This window comes from Oncorhynchus gorbuscha, linkage group LG13 (assembly GCF_021184085.1).
Source record: "Oncorhynchus gorbuscha isolate QuinsamMale2020 ecotype Even-year linkage group LG13, OgorEven_v1.0, whole genome shotgun sequence".
NCBI classification, from domain to species: domain Eukaryota; kingdom Metazoa; phylum Chordata; class Actinopteri; order Salmoniformes; family Salmonidae; genus Oncorhynchus; species Oncorhynchus gorbuscha.
This window is the reverse complement of record NC_060185.1, coordinates 52874675-52897014: the sequence shown is the minus strand read 5'-3', so window position 1 is coordinate 52897014 and position 22340 is coordinate 52874675. Positions and strand designations below refer to the sequence as shown.

The following is a 22340-nucleotide window of genomic DNA, read 5'->3' as shown; positions in this document are numbered from 1 at the left end:
GTGTGTGTGTCCAGTGTGTGTGTGTGCATCCAGCGTGTGTGTGTCCAGTGTGTGTGTGTGTCCTGTTTGTGTGCGTGTGTGTCCAGTGTTTGTGTCTGTGTGTGTCTATGTGTCCAATGTGCGTGTGTGTGGATTACTGTTAACATGGTAGTTATTTACAGGTTATTATTTACAGGGGCACTGAGGAGTCATCACCCCAAACCCTAAACCCTGTATAGAGGGGCTCTGTGAATGTGGAGGTGAATGTGTACAGGTGGGTCAGTGTGTCAGAGGAGGCTCTATAGAAGGACAGAGTGCCGGCTGAGCAGTCCAGATACACTCCTACTCTGTGGGAGCCGGAGGGGTGGACGTCTATGGTTGTGGTAATATTATTGTGACAGGCATAGTAACTGTTGTCAGAGCAGAACAGACTCCAGGACTTGTTATTCCATCCAAGACAACAGTCATCACCCCCTCCTCTCCTGTTGATTCCTTTATATGTCACTCCGATGCCAACCCTTCTCCCACTCCACTCTACCTCACAGTAACAGCGCCCAGTCAGACCCTCTCTACACAGCACCTGTTCACTGCCCTCAAATCTCTCTGGGTGATCAGGATACAGCTGCTCCTCTTTCCTACGTGTCACCTTTCTGTTCTCCTCAGACAGAGAGAGGAGTCTGTTTACTGTGTTTGGGTCCAGTGTCACATCACACACATCTGATGGATGAAAACAGACACAATATTAGAAATCATCATCATTCACAGAATGTTAACTCACTTTTCACTAATTCATTTCATGTAGATGTTTCTAGGTATCAAAAGGAGAAGTTAAAGTAACTTGAAACTTGTTGAATGATCTTATGTTATACTTTATGGTAATATAAAACACACTTAATCACACACACACACACACACACACACACACACACACACACACACACACACACACACACACACACACACACACACACACACACACACACACACACACACACACACACACACACACGTAATGGCTTTCGTCCTCCTCGTCTGAAGAGGAGAGGCGAGAAGGATCGGAGGACCAATATGCGGCGTGGTAAGAGTCCATAGTTGTTTAAACACAAACTGAACACTCCATACAAAAACAATAAACGTAATGTGAATAACCGAAACCAGTACCGTGTGGTGTAAAACACAGACACAGAAACAATCACCCACAAACAAACAGTGAAACCCAGGCTACCTAAGTATGATTCTCAATCAGAGACAACTAACGACACCTGCCTCTGATTGAGAACCATACTAGGCCGAACACAGAAAAACAACCTAGATACACAAAACATAGAATGCCCAACCAGCTCACGTCCTGACCAACTAAAACAAAAAAGTAACACAATAACTAGGGTCAGAACGTGACAACACCTGTATACATCATGAACACAAACACACATTTCTTATGTAATACGAACACGCCACACACAAACACAGACACACACATTGTCAAAAAAACTATTTTTAAACGTTGGTGTCCCTGATTTCTGCTTCTGTAGAACTACAGCTGATATTTAATATGACCAAGTAAGTAATGATGGTGGTCTTTGACTTAACTTGAATTAAGATTTATTCTTAGTCATATTCTTCACAGCAGTCAACACTCACATTTTCTAAGCCCAGGTTTCATTGTGTTCTCTCCACCATGTTCCACACTGTAGCGGTAAGCAGAAGAACAGACAGTCATTGAGTGATACACCTGAACTCACACACACACACACACACACACACACACACACACACACACACACACACACACACACACACACACACACACACACACACACACACACACACACACACACACACACACACACACACACACACACACACACACACAGGACACACACACAGACACACAGGACACACAAAAACCCTCTACAAACTTGAGTTTCTCCAGTCTGCAGTGTGGATCCTCCAGTCCAGCAGAGAGCAGTCTGACTCCTGAGACTCCTGTGTGATTGTAGCTCAGGTCCAGCTCTCTCAGGTGTGAGGGGTTTGACCTCAAAGCTGAGACCAGAGAAGCACAGCCTTCCTCTGTGACTAGACAGCGTGACAGTCTGCAAAGAGTCAAAACATTTTAAAATCACACTGCTATTCTTTGGCAGTGAAAATTGTGGCAGTGTATTCTTTCAACATTTTTAGATATATCAGTGTCCTGAAAACTGCCATATCCATAAATGAATGTATCATTATTAGAAATGACAAATTAAAAAGTATTAAAGTAAAGTATTGCCTGTAGAGAGAAAAATGTTTAGTACAAATATTTGAGTAGACATGCTGCAATAGTTTGTGTCGGGGGGCTAGAGTCAGTCTGTTATATCTGGTGCATTGCTCCTGTCTTATCCAGTGTGAAATTAAGTATTCTCTCTCTCTCTCTCTCTCTGAGGACCTGAGCCCTAGGACCATGCCTCAGGACTACCTGGCCTGATGACTCCTTACTGTCCCCAGTCCACCTGGTCATGCTGCTGCTCCAGTTTCAACTGTTCTGCCGGCGGCTATGGAACCCTGACCTGTTCACCGGACGTGCTACCTGTCCCAGACCTGCTGTTTTCAACTCCCTAGAGACAGCAGGAGTGGTAGAGATACTCTGAATGATCGGCTATGAAAAGCCAAATGACATTTACTCCTGAGGTGCTGACCTGTGATTATTATTATTTGACCCTGCTGTTCATGTATGAACATTTGAACATTTTGGCCATGTTCTGTTCTAATCTCTACCCGGCACAGCCAGAATAGGACTGGCCAGCCCTCATAGCCTGGTTCCTCTCCTGGTTTCTTCCTAGGTTCTGGCCTTTCTAGGGAGTTTATCCTAACCACCGTGCTTCTACACCTGCATTGCTTGCTGTTTGGGGTTTGAGGCTGGATTTCTGTACAGCACTTTGACATCAGCTGATATAAGAAGGGCTTTATAAATACATTTGACTGATTGAGTAGTCTGACCAGACCAGTTTAAAAAGCAGTATCAGTCAAAAGACAGACAGTGAGGTATCAAATTTAGATTGTATTGAGTTTTTAGATTGTATTGTTTTATTCGAGGTGACAGTATATACTGTTACCTTTTATTAGAGGATTTTGTGTGTGTGTCCAGTGTACATTTTTTAATTGAACCTTTATTTACCTAGGCAAGTCAGTTAAGAACACATTCTTATTTACAACGACGGCCTATCTCAGCCACACCCAGACGGCGCTGGGCCAGTTGTGCGCCTCCCCATTGGACTCCCAATCACGGCCGGATGTGTGTGTCCAGTGTGTATGTGTGTGTCGAGTTTGTATGTGAGCCAGTGTGTGTGTGTCCAGTATGTGTGTGAGTGTGTGTGTGTGTGTTAGGAATGGGCGGTATAATTCATGATGTACCGGTATTGATGCAGTGGCCGGTTTTGGTTTTTACTTTACCTTCTATACCGGTATTGATACAGGGACCGGTTTGGGTTGTTACTTTACCTTCTATACCGGTATTGATGCAGGGACCGGTTTGGGTTGTTACTTTACCTTCTATACCGGTATTGATACAGGGACCGGTTTGGGTTGTTACTTTACCTTCTATACCGGTATTGATGCAGGGACCGGTTTGGGTTGTTACTTTACCTTCTATACCGGTATTGATGCAGGGACCGGTTTGGGTTGTTACTTTACCTTCTATACCGGTATTGATACAGGGACCGGTTTGGGTTGTTACTTTACCTTCTATACCGGTATTGATGCAGGGACCGGTTTGGGTTTTTAGTTTACCTTCTATAAACAGTATTTGAATGTTTGGTTTGTTAAATGTGACACGCCATGTGTAATGTCCATTTTTATAGTTTACTTCTTTACTTGAGTCATTTCTCTCTGCTCTTTCTCTCCGTGCAGCTTTCCACAGTGACCTATCCACGTCCCCTGTCACTCAAGGAACGCATTTGATGTTCCTCAACCACGAGACACTTGCGTTCAGTCTGCATGGATAATGCAGCACATGGAACAATGTTGATGACAACAAAGCTGTTTTCACTTTGCTTCTTCAAATCCACCAACGTTCTGTAATGACACTATTCGTTTGTGTCTATTACATCAGCAAAACAGCTAGTTTGTCTTTTCTTAGCGAGTTGCCCTAAATCTTGTGAGACGCTAATTGTTCGCCACTAATGCTAATATCTAGCTAGATAGCTAATAAATGTACTGAATAAGAGCAAACGTAGCTAGCTAATACAGCCTGATAATACCAGTGATGGTGTAGACCTAAATCAGCATGTTGATTGTGCAACAGTCTCTAATTAACCAAAGAGGAATATGCAGAGCAAGAACATGTTACCTACATGAAGTAGCTAAGAGAAAACATGCAATGTAGCAAAAGCTTAGTGTCCCCTAGGAAACACTTACCAACACTTTAGTTCCTACCCTGTCACAATAACTCCTCCCTGGCATTTTAATTTGTTGTCATCTCAAACACTGTATTCAAAGTGCCAAAAACTAAAAATACCTTCAAATACCTTCATACCGTCCAATGTTTTGAATATTCTGTGATATAATATTTTGGCCATATCGCCCAGCCCTAGTTTGTTTGTGTGTCTGTGTGTTCATTGAGTGATACACTTGCAAAAACATACACTGGACACACACAGAACACACACACAATGGACAAACGAACACACACACACACACACAATGGACAAACGAACACACACACACAATTCAAAAGGCTGGAGCATAGCGCAAATTTAAAACTGTAAGCTTCACTGTCGAAACACATATGGTGTGGACTATGTGTGTCTGGTAAACAGTGGTCGCTTGTTGACCAACTACAGGAATACTGATCTCAGAATCTCCAGTTTACAGTGGGGATTCCCCAGTCCAGCAGAGAGCAGCTTCACTCCTGAATCCTTCAGGTCATTGTTACTCAGGTCCAGCTCTCTCAGGTGTGAGGGGTTTGACTCCAGAGCTGAGACCAGAGAAGCACAGCCTTCCTCTGTGACTCCACAGCCTGACAGCCTGACAAAGAGATCATCATGACTTCACAAACACACTGTTGTCATGACTCTCCTGATCAGGTCAGGAGACCACAACCCTGCAGATCATCTCTCAACCCCAACAGCGAAGGACAGATCTAGGGGTCTGAAGATGTGGGGGTTTTATGACCCCTCACGCCCCTGGTAAATCTTAGGCCACAGACAACATTCCTTTGTCCTCTCACTATGGAGACCCACCCTCAGAACATTAAACATGCAATAAGGGACTTTGGAACAATGGTTTCCGTCAGCCACATTGGTGGTCATGACGATAGATGGAATATGAAAATGTATGTCATTTTTTGTTGTTATTAAAGGTTAATAGATGACATTATAAAGAAAACATTGGAATTTTAAGAGTTTTCCTAGGATATGCTTGATGTTTATACATTGCACGTGGAAAATGTCCAAATCAAAGAGAATGTTTTGGTAAAGATGAAATGTGAAGTGAGTTGTCTAAAATTGGAATTGAGTCAAATCTAGACCTTGCCTCGGGTGCGCCCAGAGAATTGCCCTAAAGGCGGTTACTCCCACTTCTGACCCGAGGGTATAAGACATGTGCATTAAGAATTAACATATCAGACTATGTGACCCAAACTGCAGCCATGATCTAAAAAGTAAATGAACCCAGAACGCAAAGTTTGCACAAGTTTGTAGAAAAATATATATTTTTCTACCCAAGCTACGGATGAGACCCCCTAGCATCCAATCCCAGCGAATTGTGGTATCTAAACGGTTTCATTCCTACGCTGTGAGCTCTGAGTTTCAGAGCTGTCCATCCTCAGAAGACCCCTTCCAGAGCAAATGTGAGGAAACAGACCACTAAGCCAAAAGGACACTGACATCGTGAGGACAGCCAGAGTTGCGCCAGAGAAGTGCGTCATTGAGCAGCCTAAACGGACCACGCGGAGCTTCCCACCTGAGAACTTCCACACGTAATTACATCATTATATTCTGACCCATAAGAGCAGCAGTTCGGGGCAAGGCTAGGGTTAAAATAAGCATTGCTGACAAATGCACCCAAATGTATATTTTTCTCGTGTACTTTCTCTTTTTCTCTCTCCTTAAATCCCCATTTTGAGTAACACGCGCCATAGTGTGTTAGCCCGTTATACTAAGTTCTAATCTATAGCCTAGATTGTGTTTTTGTGTATGTGTATTTTTTATCATCATTTTAGCTTTCTAGTAAATAAATAATCAACTAAGATTGATGTGGTACGAACTCATTGGTGAGACTCGGGTTTGTGCAGATTTCCGGATTATGCGACATTCAGAAAGAGATTGTAGAGGAAACTGAGTAATTAGTGAACGTTGTAAAATCGATATTCTGATATACTTTGAGTTCGTTTAGGAAATAGAAACTCAATAAAACAAATTTTCCCATGGTGCCCTAGGTAAATGAGTTAATAATTGCTTGATTCATTTAATCACGCAATTAGAAACCTTTAATCATTCGATGAGCAACAGTCGTCACATTAACTAATACAACGTCATGACACTGTTCATTTAACACCAGTAGTGCAGAAGGACAAAGGCAGATGCATTTGGTTTATTCTCTCAAACAACATATAGATTCATCTTCGGGTCTCCTAGAATTGTATGGTCATATTGTTATACTAATGTGAAAACCAATGCACAATGTGTAATTCAATATGATATTGTATATATATTACAATACATATTTTTCTCTAAACTGAATATTGCTTCCTGATGATTAGTTCTGATGTGTAATTGTATGTACTCACAGGACAGCTCTGGAGGCTTTGACCACTGGCAGCAGCCTCAGAAGACCTTCCTCTGATCTGGAGAATTTTTTCAGGTCAAACACATCCAGCTCCTTTTCTGAAGTCAGCAACACAAAGACCAGAGCTGACCACTGTGCAGGTGACAGGTTGGCTCCAGAGAGACTTACTGTTCTCAGGTAGCTTTGGATCTCCTCCACTAGAGAATGGTTATTCAGTTCATTCAGACAGTGGAACAGATTGATGCTCCTCTCCAGAGAAAGATTCTCCCTGATCTTCTCCTTGATGTACTTGACTGTTTCTTCATGGCTCCGTGAGCTGCTTGTCTTTGTCAGTAGACCTTGTAAGTACTTCTAATTGGACTCCAGTGAGAGGCCCAGAAGGAAGCGGAGGAAAAGGTCCAGGTTTCCTGTCTTACTTTGTAAGGCTTTATCCACAGCACTCTTGTAGAAACTAACTTCAGGCTAGTCTCTGAATAGCAAAGAAAAGTTATTGGACTTTGTTTGCTGTTTGTCCATTAGATTCTCGTTGTTGTTGATGAATGAGAGGAACACATATACAGCAGCCAGAAACTCCTGAATGCTCAGATGAACAAAGCAGTACACCTTCTCCTGGTACAGCACACATCCCTCTTTAAAGAACTGTGTGCACAATCCCGAGTACACTGAGGCTTCAATGACATCAATACCAGCCTCTTTCAGGTCCTCTTCATAGAAAATCAGATTGCCCTTCACAAGCTGTTAAATAGCCAGTTTTCCCAGTGACAGAATGCTCTCTTTATTCTAGTGTGGACCTGTCTCTTCTTTCCCAAGATACTTTTCATTCTTCTGTTTGGTATGAAACACCACAAGGTGTGTGTACATCTCAGTCAGAGTCTTGGGCATCTCTTCTCTCTTATGTTCCAGCATGTGTTCAAGGACTGTTGCAGAAATCCAACAGAAGACTGGAATGTGGCACATGATGTGGAGGCTCCTTGATGTCTTTATGTGTGAGATGATTCTGCTGGCCAGGTCCTCGTCACTGAATCTCTTCCTGAAGTACTCCTCCTTCTGTGGGTCATTGAACCCTCTTACCTCTGTCACCAGATCAAGACACTCTGAAGGTATCTTATTGGCTGCTGCAGGTCTGGTAGTTATCCAGAGGAGAGCAGAGGGAAGCAGATTTCCCTTGATGAGATTTGTCAGCAGAACATCCACTGAGGTTGACTCTGTGACATCACAACAGATTTTGTTCTTCTGGAAGTCTAGGGGCAGTCGGCACTCATCCAGACCATCAAAGATGAACAGAACTTTGTACTTGTTGTAGAGGGAGATTCCTGATTGTTTGGTTTCCATTGAGAAGTGATTGAGAAGTTCAATGAAAGTGTGTTTGTTCTCTTTCATCAAATTCAGCTCCCGAAAAGGGAATGAAAATAAAAATTGCACATCCTGATTTGCTTTTCCTTCAGCCCAGTCTAGAATGTACTTCTGCACAGAAACTGTTTTTCCAATGCCAGCGACTCCCTTTGTCAGCACAGTTCTGATAAGTTTGTCTTGTCCAGTTAAGGGTGTGAAGATGTCGTTCCATTTGATTGCAGTCTCTAGTCTTGCTTGTTTCCTGGTTGTTGTCTCAATCTGTCTCAGCTCATGTTCATTATTGACCTCTCCTGTTCCACCGTCTGTGATGTAGAGCTCTGTGTAGATCTTATTGAGAAGTGTCGGGTTTCCTTGTTTAGCGATCCCCTCAAATACACATTGACACTTCTTCTTTAGATTACATTTGAGTTCACGTTGGCAAATCACAGCAGGATCATCTGAATCTATAAATAACACAGAGGATATTAATATTACATCTGTTTTAATGCTTACAGTATTGTAGGACTGTTATAAAGTTTTAAATTATAATTATTTAACTGACACATTTACATGTGTAAATGTTTTCATATTGCATTACAGACTGGCGTGACTGATTATAATATTATTGATATTATTGATGGTATTATTAATGTTGTCTCTCTCTCTAATCTCTCTCTAAATTAATCACCACAACACATCCCTGCTGCTACATGAGGAGGTCAGTAGGTGTTGTGTTAAGGCTGCTACAATGTCATTGAGTTGTACTTTAGCTTCAGCTTTTAAATGTTATATAACAGCACTCAACATGAGTCAGACAGATCTTACAGTTCTCCAGTGTGTCAGCAAGCTCCACCTGGTTCATTTTCCTCAGGACGTGCAGTGTGATCTTCAGAGCCCCCTCTCTGGCACTGCTCTCCTGCTTCTCATCTTCAGAATCCACCACTTCCTTATCCTGCTTCTGACTTTCAAAGCCTTCTGGGAGTTCTGGACTAAGAATCCTCTTGAACAGCTTCAGCTCGTTCTTCACAAATATCATAATATTCTCTTCAAGCATCTGAAATAAAGTAAATAAGTTAAGCAAGAGACAAAATGCTTTCTCATTATCACATTAATGAATGGTTGACAGATCAACTTTACTTGAGGTAAACAAAAACAAATGTACATAACAGGACCACATACACTGAATATGGAGGCCAGGTCTTTTTGATGACTCTGGGAAGACTGACCACTGAGAATCTCTGACTCTAATCTTTCCTGTTGGTTTCTGTGGACAGAACATCTCCTCATCCAGGGAGTGAACACACACACACACACACACACACACACACACACACACACACACACACACACACACACACACACACACACACACACACACACACACACACACACACACACACACACACACACACACACACACACACACACACACACACACACACACAGTCTCCAGTCAGAAATGACTAGAGACAGTGTTGTTTAACTTACTGACCATGACCCATGAGTTCTTCTTACCTTTGTTCAGTAGAAAAGGCTCCCTCTCTAAAGTTTACAGGTTCACGTATAGACCAGTCACTCTTCATGGACACACAGCTGGGTACAGTGGAGGCTGGTCTCTCCTGCTTGATTGGACTTCAACACAACAGAGACAAACATTACATCTCTCATCTACTCTGAGCTCAGATGGGGAAACATAAGAAGAGTTTCATTACAAAAAGCTATTTATCCATTTTCAGAAATGTTTCTAAATGAGCTTTTATTGTTTAAAAGTTATGTTTAGGTTTTGTCTTTTATTTTTGCTAAATGAGGAGATGGGTACACACTTCCATAAACCAATGAGGAGATGGGTACCTGCTTCCATAAACCAATGAGTAGATCTAATTTTAATAATGTTTTTTCTGCCTCTCTCTAGTAGTCACCTCAATCCCGCTTAAAAGCTTGTGTCTTCACTCTGCATTCTCTCTCTCTAGTAGTCACCTCAGCCCCACTAAAAAGATTGTCTTCACTCTGCCTTCTCTCTCTAGTAGTCACCTCAGCCCCACTAAAAAGCTTGTGTCTTCACTCTGCCTTCTCTCTCTAGTAGTCACCTCAGCCCCACTAAAAAGATTGTCTTCTCTCTGTCTTCTCTCTCTAGTAGTCACCTCAGCCCCACTAAAAAGCTTGTCTTCACTCTGCCTTCTCTCTCTAGTAGTCACCTCAGCCCCACTAAAAAGATTGTCTTCACTCTGTCTTCTCTCTCTAGTAGTCACCTCAGCCCCACTAAAAAGCTTGTCTTCACTCTGCCTTCTCTCTCTAGTAGTCACCTCAGCCCCACTAAAAAGATTGTCTTCACTCTGTCTTCTCTCTCTAGTAGTCACCTCAGCCCCACTAAAAAGCTTGTGTCTTCACTCTGCCTTCTCTCTCTAGTAGTCACCTCAGCCCCACTAAAAAGCTTGTGTCTTCACTCTGCCTTCTCTCTCTAGTAGTCACCTCAGCCCCACTAAAAAGCTTGTGTCTTCACTCTGCCTTCTCTCTCTAGTAGTCACCTCAGCCCCGCTTAAAAGCTTGTCTTCACTCTGCCTTCTCTCTCTAGTAGTCACCTCAGCCCCACTAAAAAGCTTGTGTCTTCACTCTGACTTCTCTCTCTAGTAGTTACCTCAGCCCCACTAAAAAGGTGCATGTTGAGGTAAATTTACTAACAGGGAGGGTTGCATGATGTAATTTATTAGAGGGCTGGAAGACGCACTCCCAAGGTTGTTTACTCGCAATATCAGATATTACTAAGAACCAGTGTATCTTTAACTATATGTAGAACATGTATCTTTTGTCAAAGTTTATGATGAGTATTTCTGTTATCTGGCGAAGCTCTCTATAATTCCTCCGGATATTTTGGAGGCATTTCTGAACATAGCATCAATGTAAACCGAGATTTGTGGTGTCATGTTTTGTCATTGGTTATCATGTCTTGTCTCTGTGCTTCCCTTCTATTCGTTTCCCTCTGCTGGTCTTATTAGGTTCTTTCCCTCTTTCTATCCCTCTCTTCCCCTCCCTCTCTCGCTCTCTCTCCCTATCATTCCGTTCCTGCTCCCAGCTGTTCCTCATTCTCCTAACTACCTCATTTACTCTTTTCACACCTGTCCCCTATTTTGCCCTCTGATTAGAGCCACTATTTCTCCCTCTATTTTCCGCTTCTGTCCTTGTCGGATCCTTGTATGATGTTCGCTGTTCTGTGTCCTTGTCTCGCCCTGTCGTGTTTTACCTTCTTCAGATGCTGCGTGTGAGCAGGTGTCTTAGTCTGCTACGGTCGGTGCCTTCCCGTAGCAACCTGCAGTCTATGGTCGAGTCTCCAGTCAGTCCTCGCTACTGACGATTGGATTTCAGTTTTCCTGTTTTGTTTTCTCCTTGATATTTCCAGGATTATTACTTTTGTCAAATACTGGAATAAAGACTCTGTTTTCGTTAAGTCGCTTTTGGGTCCTCATTCACCAGCCTAACAGAAGGATCCGACCAAGAATGGACCCAGCGACTACGGATTCTCGTAACACTGCCGTCGAGATCCAGAGAGCAATGCTCGGCAGACACGAGCAGGAATTGTCTGCTGCTCGTCATGCCGTTGAGACCCTGGCCGCTCAGGTTTCCGACCTCTCAGGACAGTTTCAGAGTCTTCGTCTCGTGCCACCAGCTACTTCCTGGTCTTCCGAGTCTCCGGAACCTAGGGTTAATAACCCACCATGTTACTCTGGGCAGCCCACTGAGTGCCGCTCCTTTCTCACCCAGTGTGATATTGTGTTCTCTCTCCAACCCAACACATACTCAAGAGAGAGAGCTCGGATTGCTTACGTCATTTCACTCCTTACTGGTCGGGCTCGAGAGTGGGGCACAGCTATCTGGGAGGCAAGGGCTGAGTGTTCTAACAATTATCTGAACTTTAAAGAGGAGATGATACGGGTTTTTGATCGTTCAGTTTTTGGTAGGGAGGCTTCTAGGGCCCTGGCTTCCCTATGTCAAGGTGATCGATCCATAACGGATTACTCTATAGAGTTTCGCACTCTTGCTGCCTCTAGTGACTGGAACGAGCCGGCGTTGCTCGCTCGTTTTCTGGAGGGACTCCACGCTGAGGTTAAGGATGAGATTCTCTCCCGGGAGGTTCCTTCCAGCGTGGACTCTTTGATTGCACTCGCCATCCGCATAGAATGACGGGTAGATCTTCGTCACCGAGCTCGTGGAAGAGAGCTCGCGTTAACGGTGTTCCCCCTCTCCGCATCGCAACCATCTCCTCCCTCCAGCTCAGAGACTGAGCCCATGCAGCTGGGAGGTATTCGCATCTCGACTAAGGAGAGGGAACGGAGGATCACCAACCGCCTTTGCCTCTATTGCGGTTCTGCTGGACATTTTGTCATTTCATGTCCAGTAAAAGCCAGAGCTCATCAGTAAGCGGAGGGCTACTGGTGAGCGCTACTACTCAGGTCTCTCCATCAAGATCCTGTACTACCTTGTCGGTCCATCTACGCTGGACCGGTTCGGCTGCTTCATGCAGTGCCTTGATAGACTCTGGGGCTGAGGGTTGTTTTATGGACGAAGCATGGGCTCGGAAACATGACATTCCTCTCAGACAGTTAGGGAAGCCCATGCCCATGTTCGCCTTAGATGGTAGTCTTCTCCCCAGTATCAGATATGAGACACTACCTTTAACCCTCACAGTATCTGGTAACCACAGTGAGACCATTTCCTTTTTGATTTTTCGTTCACCTTTTACACCTGTTGTTTTGGGTCATCCCTGGCTAGTATGTCATAATCCTTCTATTAATTGGTCTAGTAATTCTATCCTATCCTGGAACGTTTCTTGTCATGTGAAGTGTTTAATGTCTGCTATCCCTCCTGTTTCTTCTGTCCCCTCTTCTCAGGAGGAACCTGGTGATTTGACAGGAGTGCCGGAGGAATATCATGATCTGCGCACGGTTTTCAGTTGGTCCAGAGCCAACTCCCTTCCTCCTCACCGGTCGTATGATTGTTGTATTGATCTCCTTCCGGGGACCACTCCCCCTCGGGGTAGACTATACTCTCTGTCGGCTCCCGAACGTAAGGCTCTCGAGGATTATTTGTCTGTTTCTCTCGACGCCGGCACTGTGGTGCCTTCTTCCTCTCCCGCCGGAGCGGGGTTTTTTTTTGTTAAGAAGAAGGACGGTACTCTGCGCCCCTGCGTGGATTATCGAGGGCTGAATGACATAACGGTTAAGAATCGTTATCTGCTTCCCCTTATGTCGTCAGCCTTCGAAATTCTGCAGGGAGCCAGGTTCTTTACTAAGTTGGACCTTCGTAACGCTTACCATCTCGTGCGCATCAGAGAGGGGGACGAGTGGAAAACGGCGTTTAACACTCCGTTAGGGCATTTTGAGTACCGGGTTCTGCCGTTCGGTCTCGCTAATGCTCCAGCTGTTTTTCAGGCATTAGTTAATGATGTACTGAGAGACATGCTGAACATCTTTGTTTTTGTCTACCTTGACGATATCCTGATTTTTTCACCGTCACTCGAGATTCATGTTCAGCACATTCGACGTGTACTCCAACGCCTTTTAGAAAATTGTCTCTACGTGAAGGCTGAGAAGTGCGCCTTTCATGTCTCCTCTGTCACATTTCTCGGTTCTGTTATTTCCGCTGAAGGCATTCAGATGGATCCCGCTAAGGTCCAGGCTGTCAGTGATTGGCCCGTTCCAAGGTCACGTGCCGAGTTGCAGCGCTTTCTAGGTTTCGCTAATTTCTATCGGCGTTTCATTCGTAATTTCGGTCAAGTTGCTGCCCCTCTCACAGCTCTTACTTCTGTCAAGACGTGCTTTAAGTGGTCCGGTTCCGCCCAGGGAGCTTTTGATCTCCTCAAGAAGCGTTTTACATCCGCTCCTATCCTTGTTACTCCTGACGTCACTAAACAATTCATTGTCGAGGTTGACGCTTCAGAGGTGGGCGTGGGAGCCATTCTATCCCAGCGCTTCCAGTCTGACGATAAGGTCCATCCTTGCACTTATTTTTCTCATCGCCTGTCGCCATCGGAACGCAACTATGATGTGGGTAACCGCGAACTGCTCGCCATCCGCTTAGCCCTAGGCGAATGGCGACAGTGGTTGGAGGGGGCGACCGTTCCTTTTGTCGTTTGGACAGACCATAAGAACCTTGAGTACATCCGTTCTGCCAAATGACTTAATGCACGTCAAGCTCGTTGGGCGTTGTTTTTCGCTCGTTTCGAGTTCGTGATTTCTTATCGCCCGGGTAATAAGAACACCAAGCCTGATGCCTTATCCCGTCTCTTTAGTTCTTCTGTGGCTTCTACCGATCCCGAGGGGATTCTTCCTGATGGGCGTGTTGTCGGGTTGACTGTCTGGGGAATTGAGAGACAGGTTAAGCAAGCACTCACTCACACTGCGTCGCCGTGCGCTTGTCCTAGTAACCTTCTTTTCGTTCCTGTTTCTACTCGTCTGGCTGTTCTTCAGTGGGCTCACTCTGCCAAGTTAGCTGGCCATCCCGGCGTTCGGGGTACACTTGCTTCTATTCGCCAGCGGTTTTGGTGGCCTACTCAGGAGCGTGACACGCGCCGTTTTGTGGCTGCTTGTTCGGACTGCGCGCAGACTAAGTCCGGTAACTCTCCTCCTGCCGGCCGTCTCAGACCGCTTCCCATTCCTTCTCGACCATGGTCTCACATCGCCTTAGACTTCATTACCGGTCTGCCTTCGTCTGCGGGGAAGACTGTGATTCTTACGGTTGTCGATAGGTTCTCTAAGGCGGCACATTTCATTCCCCTCGCTAAGCTTCCTTCCGCTAAGGAGACGGCACAAATCATCATTGAGAATGTGTTCAGAATTCATGGCCTCCCGCTAGACGCCGTTTCAGACAGAGGTCCGCAATTCACGTCACAGTTTTGGAGGGAGTTCTGTCGTTTGATTGGTGCTTCCGTCAGTCTCTCTTCCGGTTTTCATCCCCAGTCTAACGGTCAAGCAGAAAGGGCCAATCAGACGATTGGTCGCATATTACGCAGCCTTTCTTTTAGAAACCCTGCGTCTTGGGCAGAACAGCTCCCCTGGGCAGAATACGCTCACAACTCGCTTCCTTCGTCTGCTACCGGGCTATCTCCGTTTCAGAGTAGTCTGGGGTACCAGCCTCCTCTGTTTTCGTCCCAGCTCGCCGAGTCCAGCGTTCCCTCCGCTCAGGCGTTTGTCCAACGTTGTGAGCGCACCTGGAGGAGGGTGAGGTCTGCACTTTGCCGTTACAGGGCGCAGACTGTGAGAGCCGTCAATAAACGTAGGATTAAGAGTCCTAGGTATTGTCGCGGCCAGAGAGTGTGGCTTTCCACTCGTAACCTTCCCCTTACGACAGCTTCTCGCAAGTTGACTCCGCGGTTCATTGGTCCGTTCCGTGTCTCCCAGGTCGTCAATCCTGTCGCTGTGCGACTGCTTCTTCCGGGACATCTTCGTCGCGTCCACCCTGTCTTCCATGTCTCCTGTGTCAAGCCCTTTCTTCGCGCCCCCGTTCGTCTTCCCCCCCCCCCCATCCTTGTCGAGGGCGCACCTATTTACAAGGTACGAAAGATCATGGACATGCGTTCTCGGGGACGTGGTCACCAGTACTTAGTGGATTGGGAGGGTTACGGTCCTGAGGAGAGGAGTTGGGTTCCATCTCGGGACGTGCTGGACCGTTTGTTGATTGATGATTTCCTCCGTTGCCGCCAGGGTTCCTCCTCGAGTGCGCCAGGAGGCGCTCGGTGAGTGGGGGGGGTACTGTCATGTTTTGTCATTGGTTATCATGTCTTGTCTCTGTGCTTCCCTTCTATTCGTTTCCCTCTGCTGGTCTTATTAGGTTCTTTCCCTCTTTCTATCCCTCTCTTCCCCTCCCTCGCTTTTGGGTCCTCATTCACCAGCATAACATGTGGATATAAATATGCATATTATCGAACAAAACATAAATGTATTGTGTAACATGTCATATGAGTGTCATCTGATGAAGATTATCAGAAGGTTAGTGATTAATTTTATCTCTAATTCTGCTTTTGTGACTCTATCTTCGGCTGGGAAAAATGGCTGTGTTTTTTATTTATTTGGTGGTGGTCTAACATAAATATATGTTGTGTTTTCGTTGTAAAACATTTAAAAAATCGGACATGACGGGTAGAAGATGCTTATCTTTCATTTGCTATATTGGACTTGTTAATGTGTGAAAGTTAAATATTTGTAAAGACTGTTGTTGAATTCCCCGCGCCACCCTTTCACCTGAATGTGGGGGGGGGGCTTGCCATTAAGATTACTTTTTATAATGCATGTATTCTGAGGTTGAGGTTCTGACTAGTGATTATTCACCCGGGGTTCAATACCTGCTATTGAAGCGCCCCAAAGATAATATTAAAAAGTTCGGTACTTGGACACAGAGGGGTTAAACACTAAAGTTACCGTCCATCTAGTGAAGAGAGGAGAACCGGACAGAGGTAGCCAGCATCCGTCAACGAGAGAGGGAGAAGCCCTCCACGAGATTTAACAAGAAACAATCGGGGAGCTCCACTGGTCCACAATAAATGCAGGCAGCCGGTGATGATGTAGTGGTAGCTTGGATAACAGACCTATATCTATCCTACCCTGCCTTTCTAAGGTCTTCGAAAGCCAAGTCAACAAACAGATTACTGACCATTTCGAATCCCACCGTACCTTCTCCGCTATGCAATCTGGTTTCAGAGATAGTCATGGGTGCACCTCAGCCACGCTCAAGGTCCTAAACTATATCTTAACCGCCATCGATAAGAAACAATACTGTGCAGCCGTATTCATTGACCTGGCCAAAGCTTTTGACTCTGTCAATCACCACATCCTCATCGGCAAACTCGTTATCCTTGGTTTCTCAAATGATTACCTCGCCTGGTTCACCATCTACTTCTCTGATAGAGCTCAGTGTGTCAAATCAGAGGGCCTGTTGTCCGGGCCTCTGGCAGTCTCTATGGGGGTGCCACTGGGTTCAATTCTTGGACCGACTCTCTTCTCTGTATACACCAATGATATCGCTCTTGCTGCTGGTGAGTCTCTGATCCACCTCTATGCAGACGACACCATTCTGTATACACCTGGCCCTTCTTAGGGACACTGTGCTAACAAACCTCCAAACAAACTCCAATGCCATACAACACTCCTTCCGTGGCCTCCAACTGCTCTTTAACGCTAATAAAACTAAATGCATGCTCTTCAACCGATCGCTGCCCGCACCCGCACGCCTGACTAAAATCACTTACCTAGACATGTTCTAACTTTGAATATGTGGAGAACTACAAATACCTAGGTGTCTGGCTAGACTGTAAACTCTCCTCCATACTCATACTAAGCATTTCCAATCCAAAATTACATCTAGATTTGGCTTCCTATTTTGCAATAAAGCCTCCTTCACTCACGCTGCCAAACATACCCTCGTAACCTATCAATCCTCGACTTCGGCGATGTAATTTACAAAATAGCCTCCAACACTCTACTCAGCAAACTGGATGCAATCTATCACAGTGCCATCTGTTTTATCACCAAAGCTCCATATACAACCCACCACTGTGTCCTTTATGCTCTCGTTTGGCTGGCCCTCGCTACATATTAGTTGCCAGACCCACTGGCTCCATGTCATCTATAAGTCTTTGCTACGTAAAGCTCCGCCTTATCTCAGCTCACTGGTCACCATAACAACATCCACCCGTAGCACGCGGTCCAGCAGGTATATCTCACTGGTCATACCCAAAGCCAACACCACCTTTGGCCGCCTTCCAGTTGTCTGCTGCAAATTGTGACCGGAGCAAATTACAAAAATTGATGAAGTTGGAGACTCACATCTGCCTCACCATCTGTAAGCATCAGCTATCTTAGCAGCTTTACCGGTCACTGCGGCTGTACTTGGCCCATCTATAAATAGCCCATCCAACTACCTACCTCATCCCCATATTGTTTTTATGTACTTTTTCCTCTTTTGCACACCAGTATTTCTACTTGCACATCATCATCTGCACATCTATCACTCCAGTGTTAATTTGCTACATTGTAATTACTTAATTGTAATTACGCTACTATGGCCTATTTATTGCCTTACCTCCTTACTCCATTTGCACACACTGTATATAGATTTTACTATTGTGTTATTGACTGTACTTTTGTTTATCCAATGTGTAACTCTGTTGTTTTTTGTCGCACTGCTTTGCTTTATCTTGGCCAGGTCGCAGTTGTAAATGAGAACTTGTTCTCAAGTGGCCTACCTGGTAAAATAAAGCTGAAATAAAAATATTTAAAAACAGGATGCCACCTGAGCTCAATTTCGAGTGTCATAGCAAAGGGTCTGAATACTTATGTAAATAAACCTGTTTTCTCTTTGCCATTATGACGTATTGTGTGTAGATTGAGGATTTAAAAAAATATTTAATCCATTTTCGAATAAGGTTGTAACATAATAAAATGTGGAAAAAATGGAAGGGTTCCGAATACTTTCCAAATGCACTGATTATATTATAAAAGTGGTCATTTTCTTATGTCTCTGTGATTGTTTAACATAAGTATAAAAGTATCTTATCCTAACTCATTCACTACAGCATATCGACTGAAAACGTCGTATTCATTATACTGTTAGAGCATGGGAAAGAGGTTATGTTAAGATATGTCAGTAGAACTTCATAAAAGCTCATACATGCTTATAAGAAATAGTAAGGCATTATATTTTATGTCCTGGATTAACTGAATGGATATGGACTTGCCCCGAAGCTGGTCAGTCAGCAGAGCCAATATATTTTACAACTTCTCCTTCATCAGTAGCAGCCCTCATGTCTAGATTGGGAAAATACAAATGAGGAGCCTACACCACTGGAGTGCAGTAGAGTGATGTAGTTTGGATGTGAAATTGAAAAATCATGCCTAGCCATCAGCATAGGGGTCCAATTGCATTTTATTTCAGTAAATTCAGGAAGTAAACTGAAATTCTAATTCCAGTTATAATTTTTTCCATTGCCACACACCAACAGTATTTCTGGAAGTTCTCATTTGTTCATGTAGAATAACAGTCTAAATCATTTTTAAAGTATATACATCAGAAGTTATATCAATAAGCCTGTAAAACTCATATTTTGACTGTGAAGACAAGATCGATCAACTTGACCAATGCAAATGTGTGTATTTCCCTATAAAAAATGAATGATTTTGAAAAGATAAACTATTGCGTGCTTGCATCAGTGCGTACATCTGGTGTGTTCGTGTGTGTGTGTGTCTGCACATATGTCTCAGGGGTTGTACGGGTGAAATTAGGTGAAAGGAGCTCCACCTTCACAGCAAACAAAGCCTCTCCTCCTTCCCTCTCTCTCTCTCTCTCTTACTCCCTTCCTTGCTAACTTTTCTTCCCTCCCTCCTTCCCTCATCTCTTATCTGTCCTGCCCGGATGTGTATGTCTGAGTGCTGTATCCTGCAGTGTCTCTGGCAGTAGTGACAGTTAGGGAAGTTAGTAACAACTACTACAGTAAAGGAGTACAGAACATTAGTTGCTGTTGGAGAGACACCACACGGATCAAGCCTTATGGTCTGGAAAGACCACGAACAGAGTAGGACTGAGGATATCCTTCCTTCCCATCTATAGTATCTGGACTGAGGAGGGACTCCACCTGTAACGTTGTGATTGGGATTAAGTGAAGGCTCTAACCTGGGTGTGCGCCATAACGGTGAAACTGGATGAACACAGGTGAGCTCGAAAAGAGAGAAATAAGAGAAGGGGAGTGTAAATTAATAATAGTTCATGTTGAGAGCATATCCTGAAGAGAGCGAGAAAGTATTTAGTCAGGTTCATTATGAGATGCTTAGGGTGATACATGCTTAAGACAGGTCTTACAATGTATTACAATTGCATCATATTCCATCTGCAGGCTAGTTAACTGTTTTTTGTTAGTTTCAGGTGTAGATCAGCTTTAATATTGCAGATTGTAGCTTCCATTATAATTTCCAATCTCCCATATATTTTTTTGTAAATATACACTACCAGTCAGTATGGACACATCTACTAATTCAAGGGTTTTTCTTTATTTGTACTATTTTCTACATTGTAGAATAACAGTGAAGACATCAAAACTATGAAATAACACATAAGGAAGCATGTAGTAACCAAAAAAGTGTTGGTGAAGTACTGTATATACATTTTTACAAATATATTTTCTTTATTATGTTACCATAACCCTACCACCCCTCCCCTAATTGGAGTAAAATGATGGACAACAACACTTCGACTTCTACTTCCAGCTTATACATACTAAATACATTTTACGGACACAACTATTGTAAAATACATAATATATTTTTTTGTTTTTAATCCCATCCTTCAGCTACCCTCAACCCATCCAATCTATCTCTGTAGACCATTCAGGTTTGTTTTGGCCACGTATTTTTAACTGTGCTGTTTTCACAAAAGTTCTGAACCTATATACATTTTACGGACCCAGTATATTTTTCATTAATTATATTGTTGTTTTTAGTCCCACCCTTCAGCTAGACTCAACACCTCCAATCTATCTCTGTAGACCATTCAGTTTTGTTTTGGCCACGTATTTTTAACTGTGCTGTTTTCACAAAAGTTCTGAACCTATATACATTTTACAGACCCAGTATATTTTTCATTAATTATATTGTTGTTTTTAGTCCCACCCTTCAGCTAGACTCAACACCTCCCATCTAAACTCAGCAAAAAAACTCACTGTCAACTGAGTTTATTTTCAGCAAACTTAACATGTGTAAATATTTGTATGAACATAACAAGATTCAACAACTGAGACATAAACTGAACAAGTTCCACAGACATGTGACTAACAGAAATTTAATAATGTGTCCCTGAACAAAAGGGGGACAAAGGCGGGACTGAGACATGTAGGGGCGGGACTGAGACAGGTAGGGGCGGGACTGAGACAGGTAGGGGCGGGACTGAGACAGGTAATGGCGGACTGAAAGTAGTTATGTAGATCACCTCAAGATGAAAACGTAATAGTCAATATCGGCAAGTTAGACTAAATATATTAGCACTACACAATCTGGTGGGTGATAACCTTCAATCTGGATAATAACACAAAACGAATCTTAAGACTAGAGAAATTTATCGACAAATATTACGAAAACAAGCAACACCCAAACATGACGGAGAGTAAGACAGGGGAACCGATTTCAAAACGAAAATGTGACTCTTCTACAGACACAGACAATTTAATATTTTCACCACCGGGAATGGTAAAGGTCAAAACCGATCTGTTAAAATCAATAAATGACAAACTAGATATACTTGAATTAGTCAGTAAGGATATACAAGAGTTGAAGGCAAGCCTCGAGATGAGTGATGAAAAAGCTGCGACATTGGAGAAGGAAACACAAGCTAAAAGGGACAGTCAATAAGATTGAAATCGAGAAAAAAAAAGGAGAACACCGTTCTGAGAGAAGCCTTACTTGACATACAGACTAGATCCATGAGAGAGAATCTGGTACTTACAGGTATCCAAGAGAAAGAAGGAGAAGTTCCTGAATCTGTAGTTAGAGAGTTCCTCCTTACAGCTCTTCAGAGTACACGCGAAGCTATCATCAAAATCCAACTCGAACGTGCACACCGCTTCGGACCGAGAGGGCAGAGGTATGAACGTCCAATCGTTGCCAAATTTGCTTAATTTAAAGATAAAATAATTGTTAAAAGCCTGGGTAAAAGACTTGCTGGGACCAAAATTGGCATGAATAACCAGTTCCTGAAGGAAATTGCAGAACAGCGTAAAGTTCTGCATCCAATTTAAAACATTTAAAAAATAGATTAAAAGGAAAACGAGTAGCTTTCGTTGTCGATAAACTATATATTGATAACCAGTTGTTCAGAGACACACAAAGACTACTCCATGGCTATTTTAAAAATGACAAAGTTCTTATAGACGAGGAAAATAATGAAACACAATTCTAGCCCGGTTACGGATTGTAATAATACAATAAAAAGATAGCTTTTCTATATATCTTCAAATATAACTAATTGGAACACAAAAGCACTAATTCAACATGGTAAAAACTCAATAAACAGAAGGCACCGTATGTGTGGATGGTGTGGTGTGTGTTTTTTGATGTTTGGGAAAGTGGCGTTGAGTGAGAAAGGAAATGGTTGCATATCCCAGAACCAATGTATTGCTGTGAGCGGGGGTGTGAGAGAATTTTCAATGTTGTTCAGATAATGGATATACTTTTTATAATGAATTATACATCTTATTTATTGTCCTATTGTAAGGGTTTTCATGTGGTGAAGGAGAA

The 22340-nt window shown here is 43.5% G+C and overlaps 3 protein-coding genes across 5 annotated transcripts in view; 1 reads left to right on the top strand and 2 right to left on the bottom strand.

The window, feature by feature from the left end:
* Window positions 1-34: 34 nt before the first annotated feature.
* LOC123993142 (stonustoxin subunit beta-like) lies at window positions 35-1784 on the bottom strand. Its single transcript, XM_046294974.1, has 2 exons — window positions 1621-1784; window positions 35-696 (listed from the first exon to the last, which is right to left on the bottom strand). Exons 1-2 carry the CDS (start codon window positions 1697-1699, stop codon window positions 170-172), a joined length of 606 nt encoding a protein of 201 aa, XP_046150930.1. The 5' UTR covers window positions 1700-1784; the 3' UTR covers window positions 35-169.
* Window positions 1475-21706, bottom strand: LOC123993141 (NLR family CARD domain-containing protein 3-like). Its single transcript, XM_046294973.1, has 6 exons — window positions 21550-21706; window positions 9589-9705; window positions 8899-9127; window positions 6743-8537; window positions 1899-2072; window positions 1475-1667 (listed from the first exon to the last, which is right to left on the bottom strand). Exons 3-4 carry the CDS (start codon window positions 9125-9127, stop codon window positions 7522-7524), a joined length of 1245 nt encoding a protein of 414 aa, XP_046150929.1. The 5' UTR covers window positions 9589-9705; window positions 21550-21706; the 3' UTR covers window positions 1475-1667; window positions 1899-2072; window positions 6743-7521.
* ano7 (anoctamin 7) overlaps window positions 19493-22340 on the top strand; it is a 54944-nt gene continuing 52096 nt past the window's right edge. For 2 of the 3 annotated variants that reach the window (XM_046294971.1, XM_046294970.1), the window contains exon 1: window positions 19493-19767. The gene's annotated coding sequence lies outside the window, so the exon portion shown is untranslated. Of the gene's footprint in view, window positions 19768-21068; window positions 21688-22340 lie in introns of those variants that run through there. The other variant, XM_046294972.1, reaches the window with a different exon arrangement.

Bases quoted from the DNA above. Each gene is read 5' to 3' on its own strand.
- LOC123993141 (XM_046294973.1), bottom strand. From the start codon at position 9,127: ATGCTTGAAGAGAATATTATGATATTTGTGAAGAACGAGCTGAAGCTG. The intron at 8,538-8,898 runs GTAAGATCTGTC...TGTTATTTATAG, and splicing joins TGCTGACACACTGGAGAACT to ATTCAGATGATCCTGCTGTG.
- LOC123993142 (XM_046294974.1), bottom strand. From the start codon at position 1,699: ATGACTGTCTGTTCTTCTGCTTACCGCTACAGTGTGGAACATGGTGGA. The intron at 697-1,620 runs GTGAGTGTTGAC...TTCATCCATCAG, and splicing joins GAAACCTGGGCTTAGAAAAT to ATGTGTGTGATGTGACACTG.